The sequence below is a fragment of the Martes martes genome, assembly GCF_963455335.1.
Source record: "Martes martes genome assembly, chromosome: 4".
NCBI classification, from domain to species: domain Eukaryota; kingdom Metazoa; phylum Chordata; class Mammalia; order Carnivora; family Mustelidae; genus Martes; species Martes martes.
Window position 1 is genome coordinate 8,933,460 of NC_137891.1, and position 23,833 is coordinate 8,957,292.

The 23,833-nt window shown below is 48.3% G+C and overlaps 1 protein-coding gene across 1 annotated transcript in view; it reads right to left on the minus strand.

The window, feature by feature from the left end:
- TG (thyroglobulin) overlaps positions 1 to 23,833 on the minus strand; it is a gene marked incomplete at its 5' end in the record, with an annotated part of 244,264 nt that overhangs the window by 175,073 nt on the left and 45,358 nt on the right. The window contains 6 exons of the mRNA XM_080800604.1: positions 2,551 to 2,666; positions 3,606 to 3,722; positions 8,731 to 8,901; positions 13,039 to 13,188; positions 20,100 to 20,324; positions 22,502 to 22,658. Coding sequence (XP_080656730.1) covers positions 2,551 to 2,666; positions 3,606 to 3,722; positions 8,731 to 8,901; positions 13,039 to 13,188; positions 20,100 to 20,324; positions 22,502 to 22,658 — 936 coding nt within the window. The remainder of the gene's footprint in view (positions 1 to 2,550; positions 2,667 to 3,605; positions 3,723 to 8,730; positions 8,902 to 13,038; positions 13,189 to 20,099; positions 20,325 to 22,501; positions 22,659 to 23,833) is intronic.

Below are 23,833 nucleotides of genomic sequence, written 5' to 3' on the forward strand. Positions count from 1 at the left end.
GGGTGGCGGGTCCCAGACTCGAGCCCCTGTGTAGGGGTCAGACCTGGAGGGCATGGGGTGAGTGTCAGCGGGACCAAACACCAGCAGCCTAGATCCATGGCACAGGGTTCCTGTCTTGGTAAAGAGTCCCTTCCACACCCCAAACCTAACCCAGACACAAGGTGCTGGGGACCCTGAGGGCAGGACCTGGCACTGAGGTCTCAGCGCTGGGTGGTGTGGACCATTCACGTCACTCATGATCCATGACCGATTCCTGACCCTTGTGCCTTAGGTAGCACTGAGAGCCCCGGGTCCTGGAGGGGAGCCCTGTGACAGCTGAGACGGGATTTCTGCCAGCCTCTCAGCGATCCTGACAACAATGGTGACAATCCTAACGGTCACTGAGCTCTTTCTCTGAGGCAGAAACTGTCCTGTAAGCTTTTCCAGGTATGACTTTACTCAGTCCTCACTAGAATTGGGAGATACAGGTGCCCCATATGCTAGATGATGATTCTCAGGAACCAAGGGACAAAGAGCATCAAGCAAGGAGTGGGCTGGGACCCAAACCTGGGACAGCCTGCCTCCAGTCACCTCCTGAACAGTCCCTGTGACAGACGGTCTCTCCCAGGCTGAGGAGTTGGAGGGACCACTCATTCCTATTTTGCATTTCTTTGCATGTCTTTTTAATGAAGAAGTGTCTTATTTCTTATAGATTGAAATCCATACTTACTAAGCAAGCAGTGGTCACGGCATCAGAGGCTCTAATGACCAATAATTCAATACTTTTGTTCAGGGAAATGCCAAGTACTGATATGCACTCAGTAAACATCAGCTTTTTTTGTTATTAATAATCCTATAAGCTGGATCTGATCCTTAGGGAAATAGAGGAGGAGAATTTCTTTAGGTCAGAGATTCCCAGGGATGTGATAGCTGCCCAGGAAGTGGGGTCACTGACTGGGACCTCAGACCCCTCAGCCACAAAATACCTATAGGAAGTGCGGACAGGGGTGTCCCATTAACAGAATCACATTGACACAGACCAGCCAAGGTGAGGGGACAGCACCTGGAAAGCCTGAATAAAAAATAAACCCACCCAGTCTGCGTTGTCCAACAGCATTAATGCCCATGGGTCCCAGATGACCGTCACCAGCCTGAGAACCTGACCTCCCGCCCCACCCCCCGGCTCCATATCTTCCTGACAGATCTTAAGACAGGCCTCAGTCACCATAGCAAGGAAGAGTAAAGCCACAGTCCTCCTCCCCCAAATGCTTTAACCTTTAAACTCAAAGGAGCTCACATTGTCTCGATGACTGTGTGTCTTGTGTTAGCTTCTCAAATCCTCACCAGAAGCCTTTGAGGTCCAGCCTCCATGTTACAGACAAGGAGTCTGAGGTCAGGAATCTGCACGTGGTCTAAAAGCCCCAAATGGACAGGCTTGCGATTCAGTCCAAGACCCGTCCCTGTCTCTCCTTTGGCTACTGCAGCTACACACCCTGGCCCGAGTCCTAAAATTCAGGGGTCCACCTTGCATGCCCTTTCTGGGATGTCACTTATGAACACACACTCACACCCCTGCACAGGTGCATGTGCAAAGGGCACGTTGCCAAACCGCTAACACATCTACATGTCCTTAACACTGTGACATAAAGGGGCACCTGGGTGGCTCAGTCAATTGACTGTGCGACCCTGGATTTTTGTCTCAGGTCATGATCTCAGAACTGTGAGTTTGAGCCCTGCATCAGGCTCTGCGCTCAGCAGGGAGTCTGCTGGAGATTCTCTCCCTCCCTCTCCCTTTGCCCCTCCTCCTGCTCAAGCTCTCTCTCTCTCAATAACATCTTTTTTAAAATGTGAAATAAATGACGTACATGCGTAGAATGGATTGGTATGCTGCCATTAAAAAGAATGAGGTTCATTTTAAACAGAAAGTTAAACATTATGTGAGAAAATCAAGGTAGAAAATAATATTAAGAATAATATTATAAGATCTTACCATTTAAACAAACCGAAAAAAAAAAAAAAGGATGCTTATAAACACATAGACCTTTTCTGGAAGATTCCATGAGAAACTGGAAGAGTAAAAATGGAGATCTGCATGTGGTTAGGAGTTGGGAACTTAGGACAACTGCTTCCCTCTCTATCCTCTTCTATCTTAATTCATGGTAACAGTGAAATTGCCAGCTTTGACCTCCAGACACAGTTACTTCATGTGGTTCAAACTAATATTTAACATTTTTCTTCTTAAACTACAGTCATATTTTACTTGTACACTGGAAAGGAATGCTGGAGTCCGGCAGTCAGAGAGACATGGCATTTAGGGCTCTGGACAAGGTCCCATCATCCCAGCGACCAGTCTGCCCAGTGAGATAAGCTGGTGGGTCCCAGAAGGGAGTGCTCATCACTGACATTCCCTCTGACCCAGGTCATGAAGCGATTCTGCTCAGAGGGATGCTCCCTCACACAGCCGCAGCCTGAGCCAACATCGGTCCATGCAGTCTCCATTTCCCGAAGTCTGATGTCCATTCAGACAGAGCACATTGGACACAGAACCCCCACACAGCTGCCACGACTCACCTGGGCTGAAGTCGTGCAGGCGATGTTGTCACTTGTCCAAGCATAGAAATCACACGAGACCTCTGATCCCACCGTGGACACCGCGAGGAAGCTGCAGGTCTCGTCCAGGGCACAGTCTGTGGGCAGAACGGGCCAGTCAGCGCCTGTGGCTCTCAGGTGATGCTGAGGACAGACGGACACATGCCCCCACCCCCCACACACCCAAACACACACTCATCTGTAACGGGGACACCAGTGACCATTCCAGACTGGAGGGTTATGATCTCGTAACAATCCTTGTAATCTACGCACTCAATGAAGGAGAGTTGATATCGCCCCTCTCTGGCCTGGCTGTTGCTACAGAGAGATAGTTCTCCCGACCAGGACAAGTAGGACTACGAGGAATCCACATTCTTCATTTCTGCTTCCCTGTGTTTGGCACCACATCGTTCCTGGTACACAGTAGGTGTATTATGAAATTTGAAGTGAAATATCGCTTCTCGGCCTTTTGGCTAAGATCAAGTGTGAAATTTGAAGTGAATTTATGAGTTGGATGTACATTTTGGGAATCCATTGATTTTCCAAGTTTTTTTTTTTTAATTTAAATTCAATTAGCGAGCATATAGTACATCATTAGTTTTGCTTTCTTGTGTTTTTTTGTGGTTTTTTAAAATATATTTTTTAAAGATTTTATTTATTTATTTGACAGAGAGAGATCACAAGTAGGCAGAGAGGCAGGCAGAGAGAGGGGGAAGCAGGCTCCCCACTGAGCAGAGAGCCCGATGTGGGACTCGATCCCAGGACCCTGGGATCATGACCCGAGCCGAAGGCAGAGGCTTTAACCCACTGAGCCACCCAGGCACCCCATCATTAGTTTTTGATATAATGTCCAATGATTCATTTGTTGCGTATAACACCCAGTGCTCATGACATCATGGGCCCTCCTTGATGTCCATCACCCTGTGTTCTGATAAAGTATAATTTCTCATCAGGGTTTCAATGGTTCTATTTGATTCATCTTGCCAAGGCCAGCTGAGCTGATCTCTGTGTGCGCCCACCTCCCTACCACCCCTTACCTGTCAAGCACTGAAGCAGGGGGGACTCAGAGTCAGGAATTTTGGACCTGCCCGCCGCAGTGACATTGGCACTGAGGATCACCTGAGATTCTGGAACCTTCTCAAATTTCCGCATCACTGAAAGGAAAGCAGATTGATCAATGTGACTTTAAAATGCAGGGGGCTCTACAGAGAGGCCAGAAAAAGGGCCAGGTCAAGTAACTCCTTTCCATTCATAGCTCTTGGTCACACAGATGTCCCCAGGAGAGGAACTCCTTTTGAAAATACTTCCAGCTGCTTCATATCTGATGCAGAGAGCTATGTGTAATCATGTCTCCTTCTGCTCCCTCATTGTCAGGAGGTAAGGGGAAAATCCAATATTATGTTAGTCCTTATTACTCATTTTTCTAATTGATATGGATTTTCTATCTAAATTTATAGTTTCTGGTCCTGATCATTGAATGGTAATTATCTTATCATTATTTTATTAAAAATTGAAAATTTTATTTCCATAAAACAATTTTTACTTCCTTCTGGAAAGTGGCAAGTTATCTTCTTTTTTTTTTTTTAAGATTTTATTTATTTATTTATTTGACAGACAGAGATCACAAGTAGGCAGACAAGCAGACAGAGTGGGGGGAAGCAGGCTCCCCACTGAACAGAGAGAGCCCAATGGGGGGCTCAATCCCAGGACCCTGTGGTCATGACCTGAACCGAAGGCAGAGGCTTAACCCACTGAGCCACCCAGATGCCCCTCGGCAAGTTATCTTTTAAAAGACAAATAAAGGGGCACCATTAGTTTTTTGCAGACAGAATTACAAGCACACACAAAAGCACCCAGTCTCATACACTATCGCTTTGTGAAAGAGACTTGTGTTGAGATAGAGTCAAGACCACCCATAGCAAACTCTCCTCCGTGTTCATAAGTGCAGAAAAGAAGTTCATTCCCTCTGAGACAAAGTTGGGAGACAGGATGCCAATATGAGAGAAATATCATGTTTTACGCCTTCACGAATTCTGATACAGAAAAAAATTCAAATTCTACCAGGGATTCCTTTCATGTTGATCACTGAAGTTGTCAAGTTCATGGGCTCAGCCCACACTCAACTCTTCTGTTTCATCTCTTCCTCTCTCCCCCTCTTTTTTATTTATTTACTTATTTATTTTTAAATTTTCATGCCCCTTGCTCTCTTGTTTATAGAGCCTGCAGGTTCCGGTCCAGCAAACCCCAAGCTATATTCAGCTTTGTCCCTGAAGTTTAACAGGTAGAGACAGAGGCTCACAACCCTGTAGCAGACTAAACAAAATTGGGCAGGTCTTTCAGTTTCCAACAAAAGTCTTCCCAGAGGCTGAAAACTCGGTCAGTATAGCACTTCAGTGAGACAATCTGCTGGTTTTCACAAAAGGGACACCTTGGTGGCGAAGATCTTCACGTTACAGCATTCTGCAAGGAGGCTCATTGCCAAACAGAACAGAAACAATCCAGGCACTAAATTGCTGATAATTCCATAGAATATTGCATCAGCTGGCAGACTTCTACAGTCTAACGGTACAATTTCCCACAGGCCACATTTTGACTCGGTGGGGTATTTGCAAATGTCTTGGGAAAGCGTAGAGGGTCCACGTGAGAGCTATTTAGGTGCCCGTCTCTTTCCAAGGCAAGGACGATGCTCTGAGAATACGTGGACACCCGCCAGCTGGCAGAGTGACAGAGGCCTAGTTTCCTGTGCATTAGACGGATGCGCTGAAGAATGAACGAATGACTGCCGAGATCACTGCTGCCCCAGGAAGCCTGGGAACGTTGCGAAGATCCCAGCAGAGACCTCTGGGCACCTGACATGCCCTATGAAGTCTTGGGCATGGCTCAGCCAAAAGCAGAATGAGGAAACTGGATCTAGAATTAAAGGAAGATGAGCTCACGATATCTCCAGCAGCCAAAGTCAGCAAGTAAACGACTCACTCAGGCAGTGGGGGGAGAGCGCTAGCTCTCCCGAGTCCCTCCCTTGTGCGCTGCCACCCCTCACTGACTCTGTGTCCTGGTGCAAATTTCAATCTCTGAGATCCTGATTTTGTGGTTGGGAGGATTAAACCGAAGAACACGGAAAAGCTGGTACACGACCGCAATTCCGCAGCTGCTGGGTCCCTTGGTGCCCCACGAGGACACCTGCTTCACTCACTATCAGGGCCCGTAAAACTGGCTGCAGGAATTCCAGTGGTGGGAAACTCTCTATCCCTGATGGTCTTTAGGGAATAATTTCAAAGAGGCCCAGAAAATTACAGCAACTCATTGATTCTACTGACAGGTGCCGACAACCATGGGATAGAACAAAAAGTAAGCTACCATCCTAGCCCCAAAGGGTAATATTACCTAAGGAGGCTAGAACCCAGAGAGGAGGGTAAGGTGTGCGATTTTACTTTATCCCGAGAGCAGTGCAGAACCTCTGCAGAGTGGTAAGGGGCAATGCATAAACAGAACAGCCTCGCAGACAGTTGTTCTGAAGCATCATGGAAAAGTCGTTGAGGGCGGCCCATGCCGAGCAGGAGGACGAGGGCAGGTTACAGTAGTAATCCCCGTGGGTGGAGACCCGGGGCTGGACACAGCGGGTGGAAAGGAGGCAAATCTCCCCCACCCCAACCCCACCCGAGATAAAGCTGACATCTATACCTGGGCTTTTTCTAGAGGACAAAGGCCTCAAAAATAGGACTGCAATCCCTCTCCCCGAGGGGAAGCGCCACTCAAAGCCAAGTTGATTGGCTTCCAAGAAGGGGCTACTGACATCCCCTAGCGACCCAGCTTCCTAACATGGAAATTCTCCTGAGTACCCAGAGAGGGAAACTTGAAACTCCGAGCTTTGCCTAAGAAGCCAGAGACCATGAGGTCCCACCCGGAGGCTGTTCGTCAGCTGGAGCCTCGGGGACATGTCACCGGAGTTGACAAGGCTGTCCTGTTGCTCATAAGCCCTTCTGGGACACTGACAAAGCTGTCCTTTCTGCTCTGGATGAGCACAGGACCCAACAAAGCCTGAAACACTTTGCCGAGTGCAGATCACAACTCTGGGCACCAAGGTATCCACAGGGAAGCAGAAAGGAGAGGAGTTAAAAGGCAAGTGTCTGGGTGATGATCCGGAATAGCCAGGAGTTGCCAGAGCCCAGCAAATTGCTTCGCACTGTGGCCGGTCTCTGCGTCACTTGGGAAGGGCAGCTGGGCCCGCCGGCCCGATGGCCAAGAGCACCTTTAAGCATTAACGCCTCTGATTGCTGTCTCTGCCCAAGAAGAGGAATACTGGCGGGGGGGGGGTTAGATTTTCCCTGGATTTACAGTTTATTCATGGGGATTCGAGCACACAGCTGGGCATGCACATGCACATGCACGCGCGCGCTTGCACGTACACACACACACACACACACACACAGTCATCCTTGAGATGCATTAGTGCTTTGCTGAAGAAGGGAATGATTGTTCTGAGCATTACAAAATGGATTTTCTCAGATGTCAGATGTGATTAGCTGCCGCCAGTTCCCTAGAGAGCAAGAGCATGTAGGCTGTGTGTGTGTGTGTGTGTGTGTGTGTGTTACAAGTGTGTACAAGTCTGTGTACATGGGCAGGTGTGTGCTTCATAAGGAAGTAGATAACCAGAAGCAGATTGTTGTCATGGACAGAAAGGGTTTGGGGGTCAGACACTCACTGGTTCAAATTCTAGGTAAGTTATATCTTGATTAGTGAGGGAGGGAAGTCATGGAGACAATCTCTGCCTCAGTTTCTTTGGCTAAATGATTGGGGACACTAATATCTACCCCTCAGAACCTCTGTGAAGCTCACCACACTGCCTGGCCTGGGGCCTGGCCTGGCACATAGTAGGCCCACGTACATCAGACCCTCTCCTTACGCAGAAATCTGAGAGAGGCACCTGGCTGGTCAGTGGGTTAAGCCTCTGCCTTAGGCCCTGGTCATGGTCATGATCTCAGGGTCCTGGGATCGAACCCCGCATCAGGCTCTCTGCTCAGCAGGGAGCCTGCTTCCCCCCCCGCCCCCCCGCCTACTGTTCTGCCTACTTGTGATCTCTTTCCCTCTGTCAAATAAATAAATGAAATCTTTAAAAAGAAAGAAAGAAAGAAAGAAAGAAGGAAAGAAATCTGAAAGATAGGGGCAGCTGGTGCCGGCTCTGTCTGCTCAGGTATGTTAAGGTCAGCCAGACCTCAGGCAGGAAGGTGGCTGTGGAATGGTTGGGCAAAGCCCTAAAGACTTGGAAAGGTCAGAATTGGACATGCCTCTGCCTATTCCTTGATTCACAGAGGAAGAAACAGGCAGCTAATATGACTTCGTCTTCTCATCATTCTGACATGCTTATTACCTCTCTCAGTCACATCACGGCTCACATGCTCCACTCCCCTGCAAGGCAGGCATGAACAGCCCCATTTGACCAAAGAGTAAACTCTTGAAGGTCAATGGCTTGCTCAGACTACAGAGCTGCTCTAGGGCACCACCGAGATCGCACTAGTTCTGACCCCACTCCCATCACACCTGCTATTGTAGGTCAAGTGCCGGCTCACCCAGGACCTTCCCACCCATCACGTCACTGAACAGCTGTGCCTGGCTCAGGATGGTGCTCAGTGAATGCTTGTTGTCCCCGTAGGATGGCACTGGCCCTTCAGGGTCAGGAGGCTGCTGGGGGGGACTGAGGATCAGAGAAGTTGAGCGATTAGCTCTGGTCACCCAGCAAGTAAGTTATGGAACCAGGACTGGCATTCAAGTCTTCCCACAATATCCGGTTGAAAGAGAGAAGCTGACCAGCTTATTAGAAGCACATTGTGCACAAGAAAGGGAAACTCAGCTCGTTAATTATTTTTAAATCCATGCCTCATACACACTGGAGTATTTGAGGGTGATGTTTCATGATGTCTGAAGTTTACTCTCCAACGATCAAAAATAAAGGAAAGAGGAAGAACAAGAGGAAAGTGCTGACAGTTTTGGGACCTCGGTGGCAGGTGACTTGTTTATCCCACTTTCGGCTCTACATAGATTAAAAATTTCCAAAATAAAGAGTCAGAGACAATTGCAGCTCACGGGTTTCTCCGCTTCTAGAAGTCCCCTGAGAGCCCATGCCCTCTACCCAGTCACACGGCTGATTTCACCCCCAGCACATACTCAGACACTGGGAGTCAGAGAGAGGGGACTCCATTTCCGACCACAGAAGCCTCCGCCCCTCGCCGTCCACGCAGAAGGCCTTTCCACTGTCCCTGTTCCTCTGGCTGGCTCGGTACTGGCCGTCCTGGTCACACCACAGGCCCTCCTCACTCTTCTGACATTCAGTGACACCTGCAACCGAAACACAAGTGCACCATCACTGATGGGCTTCCAGGACCCCACCCCTCGGGGGTCCCAGGTGACCCGTTGTTGACATCTGATTGCAAGTCGCAGGTCTCACCCAGGCACTCCTCAGCTTCAAATTCATCAGTGTTCCTGCCCTTTGGTCAAAAGACGATGTGCAGGCCCGCTGGGGGGCCACTAAACCCCGAGGTCTGGCCGCGCCCATCTAACTATACACATGCCCCCTGTGCTTCCACAGTCCACATGGCACTCAGTGCCTGGAGCTCTCCTTCGTCTCGGATGCAGCCCTCAATGCAATCCCTTCTTCCTTACGGAGGCCCCGGGACCCCAATGTCCGACCACTACATGCTCTCATCCTTCCACGCCTCTCCTCATTGCTACAGCATGGCTTTTATTTCCATTTGACCCTGTGAATGAACAGTTTGACAATGACCCTCCTCGCCTCCCAGAGAAGCTCCAAGCGGCAGGAACTAGATCTGGTTTTGCTCCCTATAGGATCCCAGGGTCTCGCTCAGTGTCTGCCGTAATACAAGCTCCCCATTGTGATACTGTGATTTATAATAAGAAATATTTGGACTTCCTTTCATTTCTGGCACCCAGTCCCTGAAAGCTTTTGTCATTTCTTCAGTGGTGAAAGCCATAAAGGTGTCTTTTGTCACATTATAGAGGTCACTTTGGGACTGCTCTTAAGGAAGGGGTTGCCAAGACGACCACCCATGTGACCAGAGCATTGAAACTTTCAGTCCCTCTCCCTGACCTCTGATCACCAATGGCTGGTGATTCAATCAAGCTTGCTTTGTAATGAAACATCCCTAAAACCTCAGAAGATGGGGTTCTGAGAGCTTCCCGGTAGGTGAACACGCGGAGATGTGCGGAGAGCAATGTGCCTGGAGAGGCGTGGAACCTCCAGGCCTCTTCCCCATGCCATGCCCTGTGCCTGTCTTACCTGCCTGTTCCTGAGATCTACCCCATTATCATAAACTGGCAATCTACTGAGTAAGACATTTCTGTGAGTTCTGTGAGCCGTTCTGGCAAACTAATCACACCCAGGGAGGAAGCAGTGGGAACCTCGGCTTCAGAGCCAGCTGATTGGAAATACACATAAGAACCCGGACTTACGAGCGACACCTGAGTGGGAGGGGGTCGGTGGCACTCCCAGCCTGTAGCTTGTCCATCAGAAACACAGGTAGAAGCCTGGGCTTCCCACTAGACACAGGATGGAGGCAGTGGGGTCATTCTTATGGGACTGAGTCCTCAATCTGTGGGATGTGGTACTATCTCTGAGAGGATAGTGTCCAAATTGCTTATGGTTCTTGTGGGGAAACCCCCACCACACACACACACACACACACACACACACACACACACATTGGAATTGGGTCCAGAAACACTCCTCCTCCACAAAAAAGACCCAATCAATAAATACTAGCTGAATCCATGGATAAATAACTCTGTTCCTGTGCTTAAGCTATTTCCTCTACCCCGAAGTCTCTCTTCTCCACCTGCCCCATGGTTAGTCCCGACTTGTCCTTCCAGACCTGGTGTCAAGTGCTACAGTAGCATAAAACAACCGTCTCCATTATATTAGTAATTACACACATTCATCTGCATACTTGCATGTCTTCTTTTCCTATCAGACTCTAAACTCCCTGAGGACAGGGAGTTTATCTCTACTTGTTTCATGTATCCAATAAAAATTTAAGATTAAAAAAGGTGCTTGATACATTTTTGATGAATGATATCAAAAGAGAATACCTTGGTTCTCCAGGGCTGGCAAGTAGGTGGAAAATGTTCTTTCATGCAGCCCAGGACTTGCGAACATCTAGTTTTCTCTATTTTAAGACTATTAGTTATATGACTAACTAATGATCAATTACAACTTCTGCGGGAGAGACTACAAAGGCTAGTTTTTAAATAGGATGTTTTGCATGCCATGCATGTCATATACAAATTAAAGCATCAATAAGCCAACAAATAAACAAAGAGCTACTCAGTTATCAACAGAACCTCCAAAATCATCCGGTAGACTTGCACAGTTAGGAAACAGAGGAGGAAAGTATTTGTGGGTGAGAACAGTAATATAGAGGAATTGAGACTCTAAGAGCTAGCCTAACACCAAAAAAGAAACCAAGGAAATACTGTAATCACTTGACATCTCTTAAAACTTGGCAGACCCTCCTCCCTTGTGCTTCTCTTTCATATGATTCCATCTAAGAACACAGATCAGACAAGACCACAGGCAGAATGGTGATATTAATGAGTCATGGAGATGTTCTTAGATACAAACATACCCAGAGAATAGACTCTACTGTTGACTCTGGAGACTCACCCACTGAAATCTATTCTGTTACTCAAGGAAGACACCCAGGAGAATGGGGATGATATGACAGCCCTCCACTTCTGCACGCAGAGTCTTAATGGGCCGCACTTTGTTATGGACTGAAGGTTTGTGTCCCTCCAAATTCAGATGTTGAAGCCTTACCCCTCAATGTGATGGTATTCTCAGGTAAGACTCTGCTGCTTAAGTTTAGAAGAGGTCATAAGGGTGGGGTCCCTGTGATGGGATCAGTGCCCTTATGAAAAGAGAAAGACACAGGAGATCCCTCACTCTGTGTATGCACCAAGGAAAGGCCACGTGAGGGTACAGCCAGGAGGAGGGCCCTCACCAAGACCCTGACCATACCAGTGCCCTGATCTCAGACTTCCTGCCTCCCAGACCGTGAGAAATAAACATTTGCTGTTGAAGCCACCTAATCTAGGGTAATTTGTACGTAGCAGCCCGAACTAAGACATGCTTTATAACCATCTTATGAGGGAGGTATCACGGGCCCCATCTACCAGATAAGGAACGAGGTAGGCCTCGGTCACAGTGCCAGCAGGAAGGAGTGGCGAACAACCTGGGTCTGGCTGGTGCAAAGACTCAGGATCCTCCCCTCGTCCCTGCCATTTTGACAGCACCCACCCACTGCCACCTCATAAACAAGGATCTGCACATTGCATTGATCCTTTTCTAAGAAAGCATTCCTCTGGGGGATGCCTGGGTGGTGTAGTAGGTTAAGTGTCTGACTTTGGCTCAGGTTATGATCTCAGGGTCCTGGGATCGAGCCCTGCCATCCAGCTAGGTGTAGAGTCTGCTTGTCCCTCTGAGGGACTCCTTGGCTGCCACTCCCCCTGCTCATGTTTTCTCTCTGTTGCTCTCAATAAGTTAATAAAATCTTTATTTCTGGTCAGAAAGCTAACCAGAAAAGGTGACTTGATCTCTTTGGGTGAATTATTTTAAAATTCTAAAATCTATTCAGATTTAAAGCTTTGATGGTTTGCTTCATGTTAGCATAGTTTGGGGCTAACATGGAAAGATGCACACAACGAGGCAAGCTGTGGGTCCTTGCTAGGAAAAACCCGACAATACCCAGGTGACTCTCAAGTAAGTAGGCCAAGCGAAATCACATGACCTATGGGAAGGCCACATGTACACTCGGTCCTGAGAAATTTATAGGCCAGAAAGGGAATATGAGCTACATACTTGTAATGACTGTGGGTGGAAAATATCTTCCATTTCTCAATCTGATAAGGGTGACTTACAAAAATCAGAAGTTTCAGAATCAGACAATGCCAAGATCAAACAAAGACCAGCTATGTTACCTATTAGTTGAATGACTTCAGTTAAATTACTTCTCTGAGTCTTCGCCTTCTTATCTGTAAAGGCTGGGCTAATAATATTTACCCAAAGGGGGGTTTGATAGGATTTAATAAGATAACAGAGGTAAAATGTCTGGCCTAGATCCTGGCAGAGGAGTATAGGCATTCAGAGGTGGGGTCTCTTTGATTACTATGCTCTCTATGCAATGGTTCTCCAGCCTGGGCAACTATGTACCCCACCCAAGAGACATTCAGCAATGTCCCCAGACATGTTTGATTGTTGTAACTTGAGGGGAGGGTATGCTACTGACATGTAATAGGTAAGGGTCAGTGACGTCCCTAAATAAACATCCTGCCATGCATGGGGCAGTCCTCAAAAGGAATATTCTGTCCCAAAATTTCAATAGCGCCAAGGTTGAGCCACTCTGCTGTGTTCCCGTAGCATTGTAGGGTTTCTCCTTCACACCAGAACCCTGCAGAACTTACAGTGCATGTGGCTGAAAGCTCCAGAGGAAATGGTCGTTCTGCCCAGGGGACATGGGACGCAGGCCAAGCTTCCTGCCCGTTCTTGGTAGAATCCAACAGGACAGGGAATACAAATATCCTTCTGAAAATAGCTTCCTTCGGGACACTTAACTAGAAAAGACAAACAGAGAAATGACGTTAAAGAGAAGGCTCTTGCTTTGTAGTTAAACCTCAGAACACACAGGGTATGCTAATTCCCAGCAGCAGCACAAGAGCTCATTCACTTAACCAGGACCCACAGAGAATCTGCTACCTGCCAGGCTCCCACGACCAAGGCAAAGCTGTGGAAATGGGAGACAAGCTTCCTGCTCCCCAAGAGCTGACAGGGAATAGGATAAGAAGCGTCAGAAAAGAACTTCAGATATGGGTAAAGTGAGGCGGGAGAGCTGCACGTGTTAGTGATGAAGCCCTCTGAAAGGTGACGTTTGGCACTGAATGATGGGGAACACCCCAGGCAAAGAGCTAGGCGAGGAGAACCCCAAGCAGAGGGAACCACGAGGACAAAAGTCCTGAGGCAGGAATGAGTTTGTTTCAGGATTGAAAAGGAAAAAAACAGCCGAAGCCAGCTATGAAGCTAGAGCCTAGTGGACAAAGGGAAGAATGGCCAGAGATGACCTGAAACAGGAGGGCCCACCCCTAGGTCACCAGGGATCACTGCCCTAAGGGAGGGCCACGGTGGAGCCCAGCCAGGGGGAAAAGCTTTGGAGTTGGCCAGACTGGCTCATATCCTTCTGCCTGCTACTCCCAAATGACTTTGGACTTCTTAGAGCCTCCATTTTCTCCTCCATGAAAGTTATAAATAATATCATCCCGTGGGGATGCAGTGATGATGTACAGAAGGCACAGATCATCATGCCAAACTCTTAAGTGTGCTCAGCAAATGGTCATGATTTTTTTAAAGTTTTTATTTTTATTCCAGTTAATGCGCATCCAGTGTTATATTCATCTCAGGTATACAGGATCGTGATTCAGCAAATCCATGCACCGTCCAGGGCTCATCACGACACATGCACTCCTCAATCCCCATCACCTATTTAGCCCATGCCCCCACCCATCACTATTTTTATACTTGAGGGAATCCTTCCTTGGAGCCAGCCTCAGTGCCCCTTCTGTCCAAACAGGGCAATCTCAGCAGGTCAGCACCATCACCTTCGATTCATGTGGCCCTTTCCTGTTGGTGGGTCATCAGTGGCGTTGCTCAGATCTGGGACCACAGCGAGGTGAGACACCCAGTGTGCAGGATTTGTGGAGGCCCTCGCTGTTGGGCTGTTGGGTTTCCGATTTACTCAGAAATATCAAGTGTGACCCTGAGAGTGAAGCCTCCATGTATCTTGCCCCCAGATGCCTCAATGGCCTCATCCCTCGCCTCCCAGGGCCACCCATTAGTCTGCAGAATCTCGGAGCTTTCTGTCCCTCTGATGCCCCGTCTTTCCTAATTTCCTTTCTGATATGACATGGGCTGAGAAGCTAGAAACTCCAACTGGAGAGACGCCTATCTTGTAAGAATTCTAAGTTAGGGTCCAGAAAGTGAACACGAACTAGGCCACACTGATTGAAGGGCTCAGAGAAGGGGTAGGAGAAGGAGGTTCTTTCTGCTTTCTTTGTTGGTGCTGGGGTGTGTTCCCCAATACTGCCAAATGACTTCCAGAAGAGTGAGCTGTTCCCCAGTGAAGGTGGGGGCTGGAAGCTTGTCCACTCTTAGGACGTTTTCTCTGTGCCTGGCACCGTGCCATATGCTTTGTGGACATGAGCACCACACACCCGTGAGTTGGGATTTTAACCTCATTTCACAGAATAGGATGCAGAGCCTTGGGACATTCGTGCTGACTCTCTAGTATGCTTTTCTGCAAAGGGCAGTGAGGATGTAACATCAGAGGCTATGCCAAGCATGGTGCCAGACTGTTTCAATGTGTTATGTCAAGGTCCTATGAGAAAGGCACCGTGTCCTAGACTGGAGACAGCTGAAGCTTAAAGTCAAGGCAGACCAGGAGGCGAGGTGAGAGAGGTGGGGTGTGAGCCTGTTCCCTGCACACTAAAGCCTTCGCTCCACCCACCAGTTCAACCACCTTCCCTTGACGAAGAAGTGAGTGCGGACGTGTGGGACGTGGAGCCTGTGTTGACCGACCCGTGCTACCTGTAGCCTGCACACGTAGTCGGCACGTCTGAGTAAACCAGAAACTCGAGAGATAGCTTGGAAACTGAGCACTGTGTTTTCCGGTCGGCCCTGAGCGATCGATACCCTCCCTCAGAGAGTGGGGTTTCATTATTCCTATGAGTCAGCTCACTGATCATCTCAAGTGTTTGAACCCCAGGACTGTGACTGTTTTTTCAGGAAGTCTCCAGATTCATTGCTGAGGGAAAACAGAGCCTTCTCCACCAGCCCGAGGTGTTCTGCTTGCGAACCCAGCATGCAGGAGGAGGGGTCGAAGAGGGGAGCAGGGACTAATTTTGGTCACAAGCTCAGTAACTTACAGGCCTCACGACTAGGCACCAGGAACCTGTGTCCTATTTCTCTCTGTTTGTGCCGCCAAAGCCTTTGCACCCATGGGAACCCCGTGTAAGTCACCACAAGGCAAAGGCTCGATATCCTCACCCCTCCCCTGGCAGGTGTGGCTCTCAAAGAACCCCTCCGTCCACAGCAACAGGTTGGGCTTATCCATCCATTAGCCCCCTCCACGAACTCATCAGAAACCCCTTTGGTCTCAGTTCCTTCCTTCATAAAATGAGACAATTTGGCCGGTTTGAGTTTGAGAGCTTCACAAAACTTCCAGGCAATGCTGTCTCTCCTGTCAACCCATCCCCATGGGCCCCAAACAATGACACACATGTCTCTGAGGAAGAAAAACATCTGGGGGGAAGTGTAAGTGTCCTTCACTCCTTAGCCTGCTCTGCTCAACCCCATATCTGTTCCTGTCACTCTCCAACCTGAAATCTTCCCCCCAGGAGCCCCTGCAGACTGGCCCTGGCCGGCCCCAGGCCCCTCCCATCCTGGCTCCTTCCTAGCTCTCTGGGTATATCTCCTGTCATATCCCCACACAACCCACTCTCCAGCCACATAAGCCACCTGCACTGTCCCCCTACAGCCACAGTTTTGCGACGCCCTGCACCAATCTCCACTTCTGGAATGCCCTTCAGCACTGTAGCACCCTCAGCATGGGGGCACGCATGCACACGCACATGCATGCACACACACAGGCACACACCCCACTTCTTGTTTGTTCTTGCCTGAGCAGCGATTCCAACGTGCCTTTCAAGACTTCAAGCCGCCCCTGCCGCCCCAGCAAGTCTTCCCTGAATGCCCTGATTGCGATGTCAAAGGCTTTGACATTGACATTAATCTGGCTTTTCATTTCCCTCTCCCACACCCAGACTGTGAGTTCTTTAAACGCAGAGCTATGACCTTGGCCTGCCTAAGTATATAAACTGATGTTTAACACATAATTGCGCTTGGAAAACTTGAATGGATGGCTACACACATAGATGGGAAGAAGAAAGGAAGAGGAAAGAAAGGAGGAGGGAGGTAACAAGATGTAACATATTACTTCAGGGAAAAAAAACAAACAAACAGAGAACTAGCTCTGTTGTAAGAACTTGTAGTGGATGAGTGAAAGTTTGGGCTGTCTAGAATGGAAAATAGAAAATCCAGATAATTTCTCTAAGATTTTCCTTAATGGGCTCAACTGGTATGAACGCTGCCAACAGGTCATTCTAAAGGGAAGCTGCGTGGTTGGCCTCAAGGCAAGAGGGTGAATGTAACTGACCCCATCGAAGCTGCAAACCAAGCCCCTTCCTCCCTGTGGTCTCTGTTCCCAGGACACAGGCTTCCATGCCTTCATGAGTAACGGGAGGGGGACATTCCCACTCAACCCCCTGAGTCACTGCCCTCCAGGGGGAATCGTACAGCTTAGCCCCCCTGAGATAACACACAGAAACCCTGCTTCGTCTCCACAGGACAACGCTCCGCTTGTAGCCACACAGCTGTGTTCCAGATGTGCCTCAGAAGGGGCAAAGAGCCAATAAGAATAGATACAAGAATCCAACGGTGTGATTTCACTAAGAACCCCTTTGTTGAGAAGAGTGACACGTGATGCAGAGGACAAAGCATCTGGAATCAGTGGAGCTGAGTTTGGATCCCAGCAGGGCCAATCAGCAAGGCCATTTGTGGAGCATTCCCACGTGTGAAGGGATATACTTGCATTGATGACATGATGTTGTGCAAACCACGACCCCCATGAAATACGTCTTATTTTCCCTATTTTTCAGATTATGACTAATGAGGATGAGCAATGTCCCAAGAACCCATGCTGAGAAGGTGTTGGAGCCAGGACTTGAATCCACTTGGCTTCCAAGAGCAGTTTCCTAATACCACTGGCTCCCTCATCCAAACTATGGGATTAATAATACCTGACCCTCTAGACTAGAGAAATGCTAGGAAGACCCAGCACATATTAGAAACTCAGTAACAAGTAGATATTATCACTGACAGCAGAGAAAACCCAAAGCTTTCAGTGCTGCTTTTGTGAACTCCATTCCAGACCTTTCTAACCATTTGGAATAAGGAGGTAGGGCTGAATGGCACGATCAATGATTCTTTGGAGTCAATAAAAAGCTATAGCAGCTGCAAAACAGAATGTAGGTTTATCTAGAACTAGGACTGGCAAAGCTTTATTAGAACACAGCCATGCTCTTCTCCCTACAATGGATGAGTTAGGTCACTGAGACAAAAACTGTATTGTCTAGGAAGACCCGAATGCTTGCATTCTGGCCCTTTGTGGAACAAGACTGCCAAGTCCTGTCCTGCAGCAAGTGTTTTCCAGGCAAAACCTTTTACTTAGTCGCATTTCCAGGCCACCCTGTGTTTCCCACTCGCTCTAAAACTCTGCCACCCTGAGTTCTGCCCACCAGTGCCCCCACCGCTTACCATTCTTCAGACAAGACTGCTGTGCTCCTAGCTCAGCCTCTCCTGCCCTCTTCCCTGCTGAGCTGGGCTACCCACCTTGTTAGACATGAAATAATCTAATCACCAAAGGAGTTCCCTAGAAGGAAACTTGGGATCAGATTTCTGGACCAGGGCTTGATTTTACATGCAGGAGCAGGGTCGTGGCGGGGGGGGGGGGGGGCGGGGGGGGGGGCGCGGGATGCAAAGGCAGAGCCAATAAAGGGTCTCTCACTTGGCCCCTGTCTAGCACCTGTCTCCATCTCCTGACCCTCCTCCTTTGGGCACCATGCTCCAGGGAGTGCACCCAAGTGGGGTTCCTGGACTCCCTTCCCAGCACTACCTGGGGTGACTACAAAAGCAGATTCTTGCTGCTGCTCCTCCAAATACACCCCCGCAACACACTACCCTTCCCCAACACACACACACACATACACACACACACAGCAGTGGAGTCCAGAGCTCTTCCGCGTAAGTGTAAGAACACAATGGTGGGTGTTCTGAACACCTCTATCACTCTGACCCTGTTTCATCGACCTTGGCAGGTGACACCTTCCACTCTTCCTACTTCTTATCCTCTTTGTTTGGGCATCTCAATGGGGTGGAAAGAGCATGAGCTCTGGTCCCAGAGGACCTTGGGTTACACACCCACAGACGATTGGTTTTATGAAGCTGAGTCCCTCCTTTGAGTCAGCCCTGCTCTGGACATGACACACGCTCTAGTTCATTTCATCTGAGCTTCAAACTCTTCATCTGTTAAATGAGGGAATGATGTGCCACCAGGACCCATCATGAGTGGTAAATAATTCTGAAAGTGCATTGTAAACTGCAAAATCTTCTGTAGATATTAGTGGGCAGTGAGGGCGGTGGGTGCATTTCTGGGTTTCTGTGGTAAAAGTCAGCTGCATCTTAAATCCAATGTGGAGTTTAGAACTTGGCCCATTTCACAGGAGGAGAGGCTGTGTAGTTCTTGTGTTACAACCAATATAAATAATGGAAAATAAATAACTGAAAAACATCTTCCCTTTCTGCAGCTCAGCAACAATGCTCCTCTGTCTCATGCCACAGGGGAGGAAGGCTTCTCATTGCGAGCCCTTGGAAGTAGGAGGCAGAAAAGACGGCCACATCCTGATCCTTGGGAGCCACAAACACAGTAGGTTACACGGCAAAGGGAAACTGGTCCAACCAGATGACCTGAAGATAGGGACAGTGTCCTGGATTGCCCAGCTATGTGTGACCACCAGGGTCACGAGAAGGGAAAGACAGAGTCTGAAGGAGATGTGATTATGGGAGTGTCCAGAGAACTACAGCACTGTGGCTTCAAAGACGAAGGAAGGAAGCCACGAGCCAAGACATATGGGCAATGTGTAGACCCCAGAAAAGTCAAGGAAATAGATCCCCTCTGGTAGGAACACAGCCCTGCTGACACCATGGTTTTGGCTCCATGAGACCAGACCAGGAATTCAAACCTATAGAGCTGGATGATGATAAATATGGATTATCTTAGGGCCAGAGTTTGTGTTGACTCATGATGGCACCAAAGAGACTCATGCAGCTGCCATTCAATAAACTTGCAGCTGTGTTCTTGGAAAAAAGAAAAAAAAAAAAAAACCACTTCCGAAGCTACATAGGGGAAGGGCAAGGAAGGACAACCCCTGTTAACTTTTTCCAGGAATCACCTCCCCCCAAGGGGTGAAGTCCTAGTTTGGTCAATGGCCATTTGGACGTGGTGATGAGGACCACATTGCCATAACCAGACTAAGAAATGTCGGCAGGCACACGGGATGGACATCAGCCTTCTCCACAAAGACAACACGGCCCAGACCCCAAGGCCCAAGCCTGGAAAGAAGTAAGAAGAACGATCACTTAGGTCATGTCACCTGTGTCTCTAGTTTCGGCCACTACCTGATGCGGTGATGACCACATGCCTACGCAGAGCAGATGACTGAAAGGCTTTAGCCAGACAATTAAATGAGTGATTCCCCACTCTGTACATACAGAGTGACCTGTCTCCAGGGCTCTGGTGGCCTTTTCCACAGCCTCACATGTCTGAAAACAGCAGTCCCAGGGTAGGGAGTGGACCTACCACACCCCAACGGGTCCTGAGTGGCATTGCTGGTAGCCAAGACTTGGCGGAATCCTTCCAAGCAGCCAAACCATGTCCTGGGAGAGGTGCCAAAGTGGTCTCCTTGAAGGAAGTAGATGGAGGTGTCTGCTGGGAAGGTCTTGGAATCCAGATGAAGCTGGAACCCTCCACTCTGGATCAGATCTGTGAAGCGTCCAATGAGATCCTTGCCGACTAAGGCCTCCTCTGCAAGACACGGGATGAGGCAGGAATGTCACCACTGTTCTCTGCAAGGGCCAGGGGAGACCAAGGGGCAGAGCCACCCAGAATGTCCACATAGAAATGAGATGTAAGCATTACCTGGTCTCTCATTTTACATAAGGAGAAACTGAGGCCTACAGAAGGGGACAAACTGGCCCAAGCTTACACAGGAGGCAATGATGCAACTAGGACTTTAACCCAGATCTCTGGATCCTGTCATTTCTGTGTCACCAACATGAGCCCCATTGGTACAAGATACCCTGTCTTCAGTCAGCAATGTAAGGTGTTCTATATGGGTACTCAACTCTCCCAACCTTTGGCAAACCACAATCTCTGAACCTCTGTCTCCCCATCTGCAAAATGGGGCTGACAATGCCTCTCTTGTAGTTGGTGAAGATTCCAAGGGCAAATGCGTATGATGGGACCACTCAAAGAGAAGGCCTAGCCTCTAGGAGGCAACACAGCCATCCACCTCAGTGGTTAGTTAAACACTGAAAAGGCATCCAGCTGCTGATCCATAAGTATTTCCTAGGAAAAAAGCAGACAAGTGTCACATTTGGAGGTGGGATGGATTCCCACACACAATCAGCATCATGCTACGGCAGGCTACTGGAAAGCCCGCCGAAGGCCTGAAACCACAGTCGTCAGCATGGACACCAGAAATAAACATCTCCTCCTTTTGCATCTTCAAACACACCTGAATCTTCCAAGCTCTCTCCAGCAGCAGAAAAGGACCCCTGATTCCTAACACTGTTTGGGGGATACTATTGCCAGGAGGACTGCACAATGAGAGACACTCAGTCTCTCCCCCGGGGTCACGCTCTGGCAGCATTTTCCAGAAGCTCCCTATCGTCGAACAGAGGTCAAGATGCAGCCAGGACTGACCCTGGGTGTTTGGCCACTGGGTGGTAGGAGAGCAAAGGGGGCTGCCACCCGGTCACGATGCGGATTATATCTACACTGGCTCACAGCACCATCACATGGTCCACTCTGCTCCTCTTTCTCAGATCCTTCCACTCTCTCGATTCATCCACACACCTGCCCCACTTGACACAGTGTAATAATGGGTTTAAAGAGCATAAGTGGCCTGAGATGTGTTATAATTGCAAGTGTGCAGAACATAAATTATAAATCAATACAGACCTGCCACCCCCCACTCTACCCTTCTTCACAACTGTCTCCCTCTCTGTGCCCAACAAATCAAGAGAAGAATTAGAAACTATCCACGGAGGTGCAATTGGGAGATATTATTTAACTCTAGTAAGCCACTAGCAGGATGCTGATTTTTATATACTTTTTAATAATTGGGTCTTCCAAGGGCCAGGGCATAATTCGCTCGTTAGCACCTCACGGAAAGGCATTATAGGCTCCACTGTCTCCATGTGACAGATGGAGAAACAGCTTCCAAGAAGCTGCATAATGGAGAGGATGTGGAGAAAGGGGAACCCTCTTACACTGTTGGTGGGAATGCAAACTGGTGCAGCCACTTTGGAGAAGAGTGTGGAGATTCCTCAGGAAATTAAAAATAGATCTTCCCTATGACCCTGCAATTGCACTGCTGGGTATTTACCCCAAAGATACAGATGTAGTGAAAAGAAGGGCCATCTGTACCCCAATGTTTATAGCAGCAATGGCCACGGTCGCCAAATTGTGGAAAGAACCAAGATGCCCTTCAACGGATGAATGGATAAGGAAGATGTGGTCCATATACACTATGGAGTATTATGCCTCCATCAGAAAGGACGAATACCCAACTTTTGTAGCAACATGGACAGGACTGGAAGAGATTATGCTGAGTGAAATAAGTCAAACAGAGAAAGTCAAGTATCATATGGTTTCACTTATTGGTGGAGCATAACAAATAATATAGAGGACAAGGGTAGATGGAGAGGAGAAGGGAATTGAGGGAAATTGGAAGGGGAGGTGAACCATGAGAGACTATGGTCTCTGAAAAACAACCTGAGGGTTTTGAAGGGGCAGGGTGGGAGGGTGGGGGAACCAGGTGGTGGGTATTAGGGAGGGCACAGATTGCATGGAGCACTGGGTGTGGTGAAAAAACAATGAATACTGTTACGCTGAAAATAAATAAAAAATTTAAAAAAAAAGAAAAAAAAAAAAAAAGAAGCTGCATAATGTCTAAGCCACAGTGTAGCCAACCATACCAATGTCATGCAAATCAGGAAGAGAAGCGGGTGGGACATCCTTCAGCGGCAGCTTCCACGTGACGTTCACTCCCAAACGCTCCCCAGTCAGACACTCCACCTGCACTGTGGAGCCGTCGCAGACAGGAATGGCAACGGGGGTCCCAAAAGTCTTTGCCTACGTGGAGAGAGATGCCTTAAGTTCCAGAACATAGAGTCGCTGGGGCGCCTGGGTGGCTCAGTTGGTTAAGCAACTGACTCTTGATTTTGGCTCAGGTCATGATCTTGGGGTCATGAGATAGAGCCCCAAGCTGGGCTCTGTGCTGGGCACGGAGCCTGCATAAGATTCCCTCTTTCCCTCTGCCCCTCCTCACTTACACACTCTCTCTCTCTCTCAAAAAAAGAAAAATAAATACATACATACACATATAATATATCTTATATATATTTTACGTATCTATAAATACCCATATATATATTTTAAGATTTTATCTATTTATTTGAGAGAGAGAAAGACCAAACACAAGTCGAGGAGGAGGGGCAGAGAGACAGGGAGAGGGAGAAACAGACTCCCTGTTGAGCAGGGAGTCCGATGTGGGACTGGATCCCAGGACCCCAGGATCACAACTTTAGCTGAAGGCAGTCACTTAGCAGACTGAGCAACCCAGGCACCTCCCCCAACCAAAAAAAAAGAACAGAGTCAGGAGCCAACCTTGCTGAGCCCACACCAGGTGTCAGAATGTAGGATAAAACCATAGGACCCATCCATATGTTGTCTACAAGAGACCTATTTTGAACCTAAAGATACACCCAGACTAAAAGTGAAGGGATGGAGAAGCATCTTTCATGCCAATGGGCCTCAAAAGAAGGCTGGGGTAGCAATTCTCATATCAGATAAATTAGATTTTAAACTAAAGACTGTAGTCAGAGATACAGAAGGACACTACATAATTCTTAAAGGGACTATCCACCAAGATGATCTAACAATTGTAAATATCTACACCCCCAATATGGGGGCAGCCAATTACATAAGAAAACTATTAATCAAGATAAAGAGTCAAATTGATATGAATACATTAATAGTAGGCGATCTTAACACGCCTCTCTCAGAAATAGACAGATCATCGAAGCAGAAAATCAATAAAGAAACAAGAGCATTGAATGACACATTGGACCAGATGGACCTCATAGATATATACAGAACATTCCACCCTAAGACAACAGAATACTCATTCTTCTCAAGTGCACATGGAACCTTCTCAAGAATAGACCACATCCTGGGTCACAAATCAGGACTCAACTGATACCAAAAGACTGAGATTATTCCCTGCATATTCTCAGATCACAATGCTT